This window comes from Danio aesculapii, chromosome 14 (assembly GCF_903798145.1).
Source record: "Danio aesculapii chromosome 14, fDanAes4.1, whole genome shotgun sequence".
Taxonomy (NCBI): Eukaryota; Metazoa; Chordata; class Actinopteri; order Cypriniformes; family Danionidae; genus Danio; species Danio aesculapii.
Genome location: NC_079448.1, coordinates 3,067,221 through 3,080,768, shown reverse-complemented (window position 1 = coordinate 3,080,768; position 13,548 = coordinate 3,067,221). Strand labels below are relative to the sequence as shown.

Below are 13,548 nucleotides of genomic sequence, written 5' to 3'. Positions count from 1 at the left end.
AGTATAAATGTATTTTTGTAGTAACCCAAAATGGTCTCAAAGTGCCGCTGTTTGTCAGGGTGATGAGACTGAGAGCTCATAAATCCAGCAATACCGCCCCTCTCCCACAGTACATATTAAGAAGAAAGAGTCTGAGCCGTGTGCATAACCTGCAGGGGCACAACACAGAGGACATCGTGGCAGCAATGAACAGTCATCTATGGATATATGATTAGGCGTTTACTCAGAGATTCCCTATTAGTATTGGACTGCTTTTAGTTTGGACTTGAACACATTGCGACTCTGATTTGGATATTCTGTGGCTTATTTTTTATTTTTATATATTTTTTTGGTCTTGAGCACAATGTCGGACAGAACAATGGCGCGGCAAGTACTGCTGTTTATTTGGTTTCTCTCTCTCAGTTCAGCTCTCGGGCAGGTCAGTTACTCCATTCCTGAGGAAATGGCCAAAGGCTCTTTAGTCGGGAACATAGCGCAGGATTTGGGTTTAGATTTAAAGAGGCTGAAATCGGGCAAAGCGCGGATTTATACAGGAGACAGCGCTGAATACATCGAGCTGAATAAAGAAAGAGGAGTCCTCCTTATCAAAGAGAGAATAGACCGAGAGGCGCTGTGCGGACAGACAACGCCTTGCGCGCTGCATTTACAGATCATACTCGAAAATCCCATGGAGCTGTTTAGGGTAACAGTTGAAATTACAGACATAAATGATAATTCTCCTATTTTTAAAAGAGATGAGAGACGATTTGAGATTAGTGAGTCTGCTGTTGTCGGATCGAAATTCATGCTGGAGAAAGCGATAGATGCAGACATTGGCGCTAATGGTCTTCAGAGTTATTTTCTGCAGCCTACTGATCATTTTAATTTGAAACTTCACGGTCAGAGTGATGGGAGTAAAAAGGTTGAAATGATTCTTCAGAAGCCTTTGGATCGAGAAAAACAGGAAAACGTGTCTTTAATATTAACCGCAGTAGATGGTGGAGAGCCACCTAAATCAGGTACAGTTCAGATTCATATTACAGTGCTTGATGCAAACGATAATGCTCCAGTTTTTACTAAGCCTATATACAGGGCGATTATTACAGAGAATTCGCCGAGCGGCACTGCACTCATTACTGTTAGCGCGTCTGATTCAGATAAAGGGACAAACGGAGAGGTTAGTTATTTAATTGCAAACAGTGATGGCGTGTCTGATATATTTCATATCAATAACAATGGAGAGGTGACGTTAGTCGGTAAAATTGATTTTGAATCATTTAAGCACTATCAAATTGATATAGGAGCAGTAGATAATGGTGGACTGTCTGATTCTAGTAAAATAATGGTCGACGTGATTGATGTAAATGATAACGCACCTGTCATTACGGTAATGTCAAAATCCAACGCGTTACCGGAGAACTCGCCACATAGTACTGTGATTGCTATCATCAGTGTGAATGACCCAGATTCTGACAGTAACGGACAAGTTCAGTGTCGTGTAAATGAAGACATCCCATTTACAATAAAATCTACGTCTAATGGATTTTATAGTATTGTTACTGATGGAGATTTAGACCGCGAGCGAGAGTCTGAGTATAACATCAGTGTGACGTGTGCTGATGAGGGCGTGCCCTCTCTCTCCAGCAGCGTCACTCTCTCCTTACAGATATCAGATGTGAATGATAACGCGCCTGTCTTTGAGAAGAGCTCATATCAGGCCTCTGTTCAAGAAAACAACACACCTGGTCTTTCCATATTCACAGTCAGAGCCAGAGACGCAGATTTTAACCAGAACGCCCGTGTGTCCTACATACTGGAGGACTCGTCGGTTAACGGAGTGCCCGTCTCCTCGTTAGTGTCCGTTAGTGCTGATAGTGGAGTCATACATGCAGTGCGATCTTTCGATTACGAGCAGATCAAAGAGTTCCAGTTCCGCGTAAAAGCGCAGGACGGAGGCTCTCCTCCTCTCAGCAGCAACGTGAGCGTCAAAATCCTGATTCAGGACCAGAATGACAACGCGCCTCAGGTTCTGTATCCGGTCCAGTCAGGCGCTTCTGTGGTGGCTGAAATAGTGCCTCGTTCGGCAGATGTGGGTTATCTGGTGACTAAAGTGGTGGCTGTTGATGTGGACTCTGGACAGAATGCCTGGCTCTCCTATAAACTGCACAAAGCCACAGACAGGGCGCTGTTTGAAGTGGGCGCACAGAATGGAGAAATAAGAACTGTCCGGCAAGTGACAGATAAAGATGCTGTCAAACAAAGACTCACTGTTGTAGTGGAGGACAACGGGCAGCCCTCTCGATCAGCTACAGTCAATGTTAACGTGGTGGTGGCGGACAGCTTCCCTGAGGTGCTCTCGGAGTTCCCCGACTTTACGCACGACAAGGAATACAACGACAACCTGACTTTCTATCTCGTCTTGGCCTTGGCTGTAGTGTCGTTTCTCTTTATCGTGTCCATCATCGCCATACTGTCAGTCAAATGCTACAGATGGAGACGCGAGCGGATGTTTTATAAGTCTGGAGCGAATCTTCCGGTTATACCGTATTATCCGCCTCTTTACGCAGATGTAGGAGGCACAGGAACTTTACAGCACGTGTACAATTATGAGGTTTGCAGAACCACTGACTCCAGAAAGAGTGATGTGAAATACGGCAGACCTTGTAGTGAGAGCATCATTAGTCTGGACACCAGTGGAACACAGACACTCACACATGCGCAAAGGGAGAGAGTGAATTTTGATGATTGTGGGGATCAGGTGAGAATTGTTTTGTATAACTAACATACGATGTCGTATATTTTCGTAAGTTTGGCATTTTTTTTTTACTCTTAAAGTTTGTGACCGTTTTCTCAAATGGTTCGTCCTTGCAATCTAAAAAAGGTTCATATTTATTACTATAGGATTTATGGTTCCATTTGTCTGTTCTTAACAATTGTTTTTTGTTTATTTGGTGGTCTTTTTTCTCTTCATGAATTACCGTTTTTGTAAACGAGCGCTATAAGAACTTTATAGAATGACATGAAAGGCACATATTGGTGTTATCATTTAAAGAGAAAGAGAAGAAAACTAAATATCTATGACTCCTTTAATTTATAGTTCGGTAAATGGTCATGAATATGACTTTTTGTGGTTTCCATTTTAGTTTTTGCCCTATCTAAGTGTTTTTAATAATTTTTAAATCTCTGAGGTTTTATATATTCTTCCTGTATAATAATAGGCCTAATAATAATAATGATAATAATAATGATATTAATATTATTAATAATAACAATATTGTTATTATTACTTATCTGAGGTTTTATTTATAATTATATATCTCTATGTGATATTTTATTTATGCTCACTGTTTCATAATCAATAATAATACTAATAATAATAATAACAATATTATTATTATTATTATTATTATTATTATTATTATTATTATTATTATTATTATTATTATTATTGTAGTTTTATGTTTTTTTACAGGGAAAATTTGTTTGCCAAAATCATTTTTACTATATTTGTTCACGTTTTTCTAAACGTTCACGTTTTTGCCAATTACACACATTTTATATAAAATCATAGTCATGTAAGAGGTTTTTATTGTTTGTCTAAGTCATTGCACGGTCATTAAGACATGTTTTATCATTTCTGGAGTACATGTTTAACACTTTTTCCTCCATAATTTCATAATTTAAATTTCGTTAATAATGTGTTTACTGGATACCTGTTTTGCTGGCAATATGTTTTGGTTTTTTTTATAATCTATTGCTTGTTAGTATTTATTGTTCATCTTGTAGTATTTCTCTGATGCACTAAGGGCCGCTGTTGGTCAGTGTGTTCAGGCTTTTAACTGTATATTAGACCCTCCTTTTCTTTCTGACATCACATTCTGCAGAATATCTCTTCATTTCAGACGGTCTCTCCTCTGAAGCAGACGTTCGTCTTTCTTTGTTATCGGAAGAACTTAGTTTTTTCCACGATTTTAATTATCTTATTCTTCATATTTTCCTCTTCAGTGGACCAGAAGGTCTGGATAATGTCGTTTCTTTGTTGTTCTTCGTCGCGGATTTCATCATGGCTAATGCAGCCTCTCCTGCTCTGCGTCTTTGTCATGGCCGTTGCGCGCGCGCAGGTCCGTTATTCTATCCCAGAGGAGATGACAAAGGGCTCGCTGGTGGGAAATATCGTTCAGGATCTCGGTTTGGATGTTAAGAGGCTGAAATCTGGTCGAGCGCGGATCTTTACGGAGGACAGTCGTGAGTACATCGGTCTAAATGTGGATAAAGGGACTCTGATAGTGAAAGAGAGGATAGATAGAGAGGAGCTGTGCGCCCAAGTGTCTCCCTGCTCCTTACATTTTCAGATCATCCTAGAAAACCCCATGGAGCTGCATAGAATTGATGTGGAAATATTAGATATCAATGATAATTCTCCTATATTTGATCGAAAGGAAATTGATTTTCAAATAAGCGAGTCAGCCATTCCCGGAGCGCGATATTCACTGGAAAGTGCTAAAGATCCAGATGTAGGTCTTAACACACTTCAGACATATAAACTCAACCCCAGCGATTTTTTCACTCTGAAATCGTTATCTCGCTCTGATGGCACTAAATATGTAGAGATGGTGCTGCAGGTGCCTTTAGATCGAGAAAAACAAAGTGAACATAAATTGGTTCTAACTGCATATGACGGGGGCAGCCCTGCAAAATCTGGAGCTGTTAAGATTAATATTGTTGTTCTTGATGCAAACGACAACGCACCGTCATTCACTCAATCTGTTTATCGTGTTAGTTTACCCGAAAACACCCCTTTGGGCTCTCTTGTCATTGCGGTTTCCGCAACAGATGCAGATGAGGGGACAAATGGAGAGATTGAATATTATTTGTCTCAAAGCAGCCGCAGTATTTCAAATATTTTCAGCATCGGGCCTTTAAACGGGAAGATCACAGTTAAAGGTGCTTTAGATTTCGAGCTATCAAAGTACTATGAGTTAGACATTGAAGCAACGGATAAGGGTGGTTTAACAGATACTTGTAAAGTACTTATTGAAATTACTGATGTAAACGATAACGCCCCTGTCATAAGCGTAATGTCATTCTCACACACAATACCAGAGGACGCAGCACCAGAGACTGTTATAGCGATGCTGAATGTCAAAGATTTAGATTCGGGTAAAAATAGACAGGTTAAATGTTCTATAGGTGCAAATTTGCCTTTTAAAATACACTCATCCGCCTCAAACTTCTATAGTGTGACAACAGATCAGCTATTAGATCGTGAACAAACATCTGAATATAATATCACAATAACAGCTACTGATGAGGGCTCTCCATCCTTCTCCACTAATAAAACACTGACTCTGAAAATCTCTGATGTAAATGACAACGCCCCTGTGTTTGAGCGTCAGTCATACACCGCATTTATCATGGAGAATAATTCTCCAGGGGTCTCTGTTTTATCTGTTAAAGCGCGCGACAAAGACTCTGGCAATAACGCGCGTATCTCCTATTTTCTAGAGGATGTTGTTGTGAATGGCGTCTCTGCCTCCACCTTTATTTCAGTCAATGCAGAGAGCGGAGAGATTCTTGCTGTTCGTTCTTTTGATTACGAGCAAACAAAAGAGTTTAGCATCCGCGTAAAAGCGCAGGACGGAGGCTCTCCTCCTCTCAGCAGCAACGTGAGCGTCAAAATCCTGATTCAGGACCAGAATGACAACGCGCCTCAGGTTCTGTATCCGGTCCAGTCAGGCGCTTCTGTGGTGGCTGAAATAGTGCCTCGTTCGGCAGATGTGGGTTATCTGGTGACTAAAGTGGTGGCTGTTGATGTGGACTCTGGACAGAATGCTTGGCTCTCCTATAAACTGCACAAAGCCACAGACAGGGCGCTGTTTGAAGTGGGCGCACAGAATGGAGAAATAAGAACTGTCCGGCAAGTGACAGATAAAGATGCTGTCAAACAAAGACTCACTGTTGTAGTGGAGGACAACGGGCAGCCCTCTCGATCAGCTACAGTCAATGTTAACGTGGCGGTGGCGGACAGCTTCCCTGAGGTGCTCTCGGAGTTCACTGACTTTACGCACGACAAGGAATACAACGATAACCTGACTTTCTATCTCGTCTTGGCCTTGGCTGTAGTGTCGTTTCTCTTTATCGTGTCCATCATCGCCATACTGTCAGTCAAATGCTACAGATGGAGACGCGAGCGGATGTTTTATAAGTCTGGAGCGAATCTTCCGGTTATTCCGTATTATCCGCCTCTTTACGCAGATGTAGGAGGCACAGGAACTTTACAGCACGTGTACAATTATGAGGTTTGCAGAACCACTGACTCCAGAAAGAGTGATGTGAAATACGGCAGACCTTGCAGTGAGAGCATCATTAGTCTGGACACCAGTGGGACTCAGACACTCACGCATGCGCAAAGGGAGAGACTGAACTTTGATGATTGTGTGGATCAGGTGAGATCTATTTTGTATAACTAATATACAACATTATAAATCATTTTGCGTTTCCTAAATTTGTTCTTTGATTAATTGATTAATTGATAAATTATTAAATGATCAATAAAATTTTCTAATGCTTATTTAATATTTATTTTTATCTGCCTGACTTCTCCAGTTTTAGCAAATGAGCACGATAACAGCTGTATAAAAGAGCATTCAAGGCGCATCTTGTTTGCGAGCATTAAAGGTGACAGGAAACAAATAGTTATGAAATTGACTTTTTGATTTCCATTTTGTTTTTTATTATTATTTTTTTCTAACTTCCTCGGTTTTCTTTATGCACACTCTGTAATTATATTATTATTATAATTATAATTATAATTTTAATTATTATTATTATTATTACATTATTATTATTACATTATTATTATTATTATTATTATTACATTATTATTATTATTATTATTATTACATTATTATTATTATTATTATTATTATTATTATTATTATTATTACTACATTATTATTAATATATTATTATTAGTAGTAGTATTATTACATTATTAATATTTTTATTACATTATTATTATTATTATTACATTATTATTATCATTATTATTATTATTATTATTATTACATTATTATTATTATTATTATTATTATTATTATTATTATTATTATTATTATTATTATTTCATAATTTTTTGTGTTGAAAGTTTGTGTACCAGTATAATTTTTGTGACTTTTTTTTTCAAGTTATTCATATCAGAATCATAACCTTTTGCTATTGTAAAAGACATTGGATGAATATTTATCTAAGATACAGTCATGTAGAAGTTTTTATTTTCTATGTTGCATGTTTGACGATATGATGTATGGGTCATGTGCATTAGGGCATATTTTAGATTTTCTGGTTTGATTGTTTGACCCTTTTGCTTCCGTATTAAATTTCGTTGAAAGTATGTTCTGTATTCTCTTTTGTTGCAATTCATATTTTATATCCTATTCCTCGTAAACTTTTTTTTTCTTCTTGTAATATTTCTCTGATGCACTAAGGGCCGCTATTGGTCAGCGTGTTCAAGCTTTTAAACTGTATTTTAGACCCTCCCATCCTTTCTGACATCACATTCTGCAGAATATCTCTTCATTTCAGACGGTCTCTGAAGCATAGAGGCATACGCCGCTCTTTGTTATCGCAAGAACTTTGGTTTTAAACGCTTTTGATTTACTTATTCTTGGTATTCCCTTCCTCAGTAGAACAGAAGATCTGGATAATGTCGTTTCTTTGTTGTTTTTTCGCGCTAAGAGGCGCGTCTCCGTCGCGGATTTCATCATGGCTAATGCAGCCTCTCCTGCTCTGCGTCTTTGTCATGGCCGTTGCGCGCGCGCAGGTCCGTTATTCTATCCCAGAGGAGATGACAAAGGGCTCGCTGGTGGGAAATATCGTTCAGGATCTCGGTTTGGATGTTAAGAGGCTGAAATCTGGTCGAGCGCGGATATTTACGGAGGACAGTCGTGAGTACATCGGTCTAAATGTGGATAAAGGGACTCTGATAGTGAAAGAGAGGATAGATAGAGAGGAGCTGTGCGCCCAAGTGTCTCCCTGCTCCTTACATTTCCAGATCATCCTAGAAAACCCCATGGAGCTGCATAGAATTGATGTGGAAATATTAGATATTAATGATCATGCTCCTGTTTTTGACAGAAAAGAAATTGATTTTCAAATTAGTGAATCTGCATTTCCCGGAGCTCGATTTTCATTAGACAGCGCCCAGGATCCTGACACTGGTACGAACGCGCTTAAGTCATATACATTAAATCCAAAAGATAATTTTGATTTGAAGGTTATGTCACGAAATGATGGCTCAAAATACGTCGAAATGGTTCTTCAAGCGCCGTTAGACAGAGAGACTCAACATGAGCACAAGTTAACCCTTACAGCCTTTGATGGCGGCAATCCGCAGAGAACTGGCACTGTTAGGATATGTGTTACGGTCATAGACGCAAACGACAACGCACCTGTTTTTAGTCTGCCTGTTTACCGTGTTTCATTATTTGAGAATGCACCTAATGGTGCTGTTGTGGTCAAAGTAAGCGCGAATGATAATGACCAAGGCGTAAACGGGGAGATAACATATTCTTTTTCACGCAGTTCAGGAAAAAATCTAGATTTATTCCATATTGGCGCAAATACGGGTGAAATTACTGTAAAGGGGCATTTGGATTATGAGAGAGCCAAGCAATTTGAGTTAAACATAGATGCTACAGATAAAGGTGGTTTAACTGACTCTAGTAAAGTTATAATCGACATTACAGATGTAAATGACAACCCCCCTGTAATAAACCTAATTTCATTTTCTAATCCAATACCAGAGGACGCAGCGCCAGAAACTGTTATAGCGATGTTGAATGTCAAAGATTTAGACTCAGGAAAAAATGGGCAGGTTAAATGTTACATTTCTGCAGACTTGCCGTTCAAGGTGAAGTCATCTAGCCAGAATTTTTACAGTTTGATCACTGATCAGCTTTTAGATCGTGAAAAGATCTCTGAATATAATATCACAGTAACCGCTACTGATGAGGGCTCTCCATCCTTCTCCACTAATAAAACACTGACTCTGAAAATCTCTGATGTGAATGACAACGCCCCTGTGTTTGAGCGTCAGTCATACACCGCATTTGTCATGGAGAATAATTCTCCAGGGGTCTCTGTTTTATCTGTTAAAGCGCGCGACAAAGACTCTGGCAATAACGCGCGTATCTCCTATTTTCTAGAGGATGTTGTTGTGAATGGCGTCTCTGCCTCCACCTTTATTTCAGTCAATGCAGAGAGCGGAGAGATTCTTGCTGTTCGTTCTTTTGATTACGAGCAAACAAAAGAGTTTAGCATCCGCGTAAAAGCGCAGGACGGAGGTTCTCCTCCTCTCAGCAGCAACGTGAGCGTCAAAATCCTGATTCAGGACCAGAATGACAACGCGCCTCAGGTTCTGTATCCGGTCCAGTCAGGCGCTTCTGTGGTGGCTGAAATAGTGCCTCGTTCGGCAGATGTGGGTTATCTGGTGACTAAAGTGGTGGCTGTTGATGTGGACTCTGGACAGAATGCCTGGCTCTCCTATAAACTGCACAAAGCCACAGACAGGGCGCTGTTTGAAGTGGGCGCACAGAATGGAGAAATAAGAACTGTCCGGCAAGTGACAGATAAAGATGCTGTCAAACAAAGACTCACTGTTGTAGTGGAGGACAACGGGCAGCCCTCTCGATCAGCTACAGTCAATGTTAACGTGGCGGTGGCGGACAGCTTCCCTGAGGTGCTCTCGGAGTTCACTGACTTTACGCACGACAAGGAATACAACGACAACCTGACTTTCTATCTCGTCTTGGCCTTGGCTGTAGTGTCGTTTCTCTTTATCGTGTCCATCATCGCCATACTGTCAGTCAAATGCTACAGATGGAGACGCGAGCGGATGTTTTATAAGTCTGGAGCGAACCTTCCGGTTATTCCGTATTATCCGCCTCTTTACGCAGATGTAGGAGGCACAGGAACTTTACAGCACGTGTACAATTATGAGGTTTGCAGAACCACTGACTCCAGAAAGAGTGATGTGAAATACGGCAGACCTTGCAGTGAGAGCATCATTAGTCTGGACACCAGTGGGACACAGACACTCACGCATGCGCAAAGAGGAAACCTGAATAATGATTTTGATCAGGTGAGATTGAGTGATTAATTATAAACATGACTTTCTAGTGTCTACTTTATCATCATGATTTTTCAAAGTTTTTCCTCAGATTAAGCACAATTATTATTGCGCTTTCTGTTTGTGTGTGTGTGTGTGTGTGTGTGTGTGTGTGTGTGTATATATATATATATATATATATATATATATATATATATATATATATATATATATATATATACGCACATAAAAATGTATACTTCTCCCCTAAATTGTGCTCAGGCAGGACATTTTTATTTAGCCAATGTTTACGCACTTTGGTCAGTCACAATGATGCGCTAAATGCATTAAGAGCTATTTTTTTTATTTCTGCTTTACATTTTGCAGTTTTACTTTCGTATGAGATCATATTTAAAGATGTTTTGCTGTAAATATTTTTTATTTTTGTCTCATAATATAGCGTTATCACAAAATATATCTATTTTAGCCTTTAGCCTCATTCATATTTTGCGTTTTGGTATTTTCCAGCATGTGTATATGCAATATTTCTCTGATGCACTAAGTGCCGCTGTTGGTCAGTGTGTTCAGGCTTTAAACACTTATTTTAGATCCTCCTCCACTTTCTGACATCACATTCTGCAGAAAATCATTCTCATTCAGACGGTTTCTCTTTTACACTGAAGTGTCGAGACATTCGCTGTCCTGTATTTTCGGGTGGAGTTTGCTGTTTCTCCACCGTGCTGTGTTATCTATTCTTCATCATCTTCAGTGGAACAGAAGGTCTGGATAATGTCGTTTCTTTGTTGTTTTTCCGCGCTAAGAGGCGCGTCTCCGTCGCGGATTTCATCATGGCTAATGCAGCCTCTCCTGCTCTGCGTCTTTGTCATGGCCGTTGCGCGCGCGCAGGTCCGTTATTCTATCCCAGAGGAGATGACAAAGGGCTCGCTGGTGGGAAATATCGTTCAGGATCTCGGTTTGGATGTTAAGAGGCTGAAATCTGGTCGAGCGCGGATCTTTACGGAGGACAGCCGTGAGTACATCGGTCTAAATGTGGATAAAGGGACTCTGATAGTGAAAGAGAGGATAGATAGAGAGGAGCTGTGCGCCCAAGTGTCTCCCTGCTCCTTACATTTTCAGATCATCCTAGAAAACCCCATGGAGCTGCATAGAATTGATGTGGAAATATTAGATATTAACGATAATGCCCCTGTTTTTACGCGGCGTGAAATACAGTTTCAAATAAGTGAATCTGCTACACCCGGATCCAGATTTTCATTAGATAAAGCACAAGATTCTGACGTAGGTTTAAATACCCTTCAGAAATACACACTTCATCCGACAGATTACTTTTCTCTTAAAGAACAGACGGGAAATGATGGCTCGAAATATGTTGAAATGATATTACAGACGCCATTAGATAGGGAACATCAAGAAGAGCACAAATTAACATTGACTGCGTTTGATGGCGGCAGTCCTCAGAAATCAGGCACTATTAAAATAATTGTTCTTGTAATCGACGCAAATGACAATGCTCCTGTTTTCAGTCTCCCTGTATATAGAGTCTCTTTGCTGGAGAATTCAGCCAAGGGGACTGATATCGTGAGCGTGAGTGCAACTGATAAAGACAAAGGAACAAATGCGGAACTGACATATTCTTTCTCACAAACATCAGGAAAGGCTTTAGAGTTATTCAGTATAAATCCGGAAAGCGGTAGCATTACTGTTAATGGAGACCTGGATTTCGAGAAGTCAAAACATTTTCAGTTAAATGTTGAAGCAACAGACAAAGGTGGCTTAACAGATTCGAGTAAAGTAATTATTGAATTAATTGACGTTAATGATAATGCACCCGTAATTAGCGTGATTTCATTTTCAAACCCTATACCAGAGGACGCAGCACCAGAGACTGTAATAGCGATGCTGAATGTCAAAGATTTAGATTCGGGTAAAAATGGGCAGGTTCAATGTTCTGTTGCAGCAAATTTGCCTTTTAAAATACACTCATCCGCCTCAAATTTCTATAGTGTGACAACAGATCAGCTGTTAGATCGTGAACAAATCTCTGAATATAATATCACAATAACAGCTACTGATGAGGGCTCTCCATCCTTCTCCACTAATAAAACACTGACTCTGAAAATCTCTGATGTGAATGACAACGCCCCTGTGTTTGAGCGTCAGTCATACACCGCATTTATCATGGAGAATAATTCTCCAGGAGTCTCTGTTTTATCTGTTAAAGCGCGCGACAAAGACTCTGGCAATAACGCGCGTATCTCCTATTTTCTAGAGGATGTTGTTGTGAATGGCGTCTCTGCCTCCACCTTTATTTCAGTCAATGCAGAGAGCGGAGAGATTCTTGCTGTTCGTTCTTTTGATTACGAGCAAACAAAAGAGTTTAGCATCCGCGTAAAAGCGCAGGACGGAGGCTCTCCTCCTCTCAGCAGCAACGTGAGCGTCAAAATCCTGATTCAGGACCAGAATGACAACGCGCCTCAGGTTCTGTATCCGGTCCAGTCAGGCGCTTCTGTGGTGGCTGAAATAGTGCCTCGTTCGGCAGATGTGGGTTATCTGGTGACTAAAGTGGTGGCTGTTGATGTGGACTCTGGACAGAATGCCTGGCTCTCCTATAAACTGCACAAAGCCACAGACAGGGCGCTGTTTGAAGTGGGCGCACAGAATGGAGAAATAAGAACTGTCCGGCAAGTGACAGATAAAGATGCTGTCAAACAAAGACTCACTGTTGTAGTGGAGGACAACGGGCAGCCCTCTCGATCAGCTACAGTCAATGTTAACGTGGCGGTGGCGGACAGCTTCCCTGAGGTGCTCTCGGAGTTCACTGACTTTACGCACGACAAGGAATACAACGACAACCTGACTTTCTATCTCGTCTTGGCCTTGGCTGTAGTGTCGTTTCTCTTTATCGTGTCCATCATCGCCATACTGTCAGTCAAATGCTACAGATGGAGACGCGAGCGGATGTTTTATAAGTCTGGAGCGAATCTTCCGGTTATTCCGTATTATCCGCCTCTTTACGCAGATGTAGGAGGCACAGGAACTTTACAGCACGTGTACAATTATGAGGTTTGCAGAACCACTGACTCCAGAAAGAGTGATGTGAAATACGGCAGACCTTGCAGTGAGAGCATTATTAGTCTGGACACCAGTGGAACACAGACACTCACGCATGCGCAAAGAGGAAACCTGAATAATGATTTTGATCAGGTGAGATTGAGTGATTAATTATAAACATGACTTTCTAGTGTCTACTTTATCATCATGATTTTTCAAGTTTCAAGTTTTCAAGTTTTTCTCTGATTAAGCACATACTTTTATTGCGCTTTGGGTTTATGTACGTTTATACACACACACACACACACACACACACACACACACACACACATATATAAACAAACATACACATATATGTATACTTTTTTCTCTCCTAAGTTGTGTTCAAT

General features: G+C 40.4%; 2 protein-coding genes and 3 pseudogenes across 7 annotated transcripts in view; all 5 read left to right on the top strand.

The window, feature by feature from the left end:
* Nucleotides 1-13,548, top strand: part of LOC130240345 (putative protocadherin beta-18) — a 287,342-nt gene that overhangs the window by 198,825 nt on the left and 74,969 nt on the right. The window lies entirely within an intron of this gene.
* On the top strand, nucleotides 174-2,589 carry LOC130241135 (protocadherin beta-16-like; annotated as a pseudogene).
* Nucleotides 3,972-6,358, top strand: LOC130240349 (protocadherin gamma-A11-like). The gene is given in 2 exon segments (XM_056471831.1): nucleotides 3,972-6,243; nucleotides 6,246-6,358. Coding segments are annotated over 2 exon segments (2,271 nt in total). The 5' UTR covers nucleotides 3,972-4,004; the 3' UTR covers nucleotides 6,278-6,358.
* LOC130240348 (protocadherin gamma-A11-like) lies at nucleotides 7,676-10,056 on the top strand (annotated as a pseudogene).
* Nucleotides 10,774-13,170, top strand: LOC130241134 (protocadherin gamma-A11-like; annotated as a pseudogene).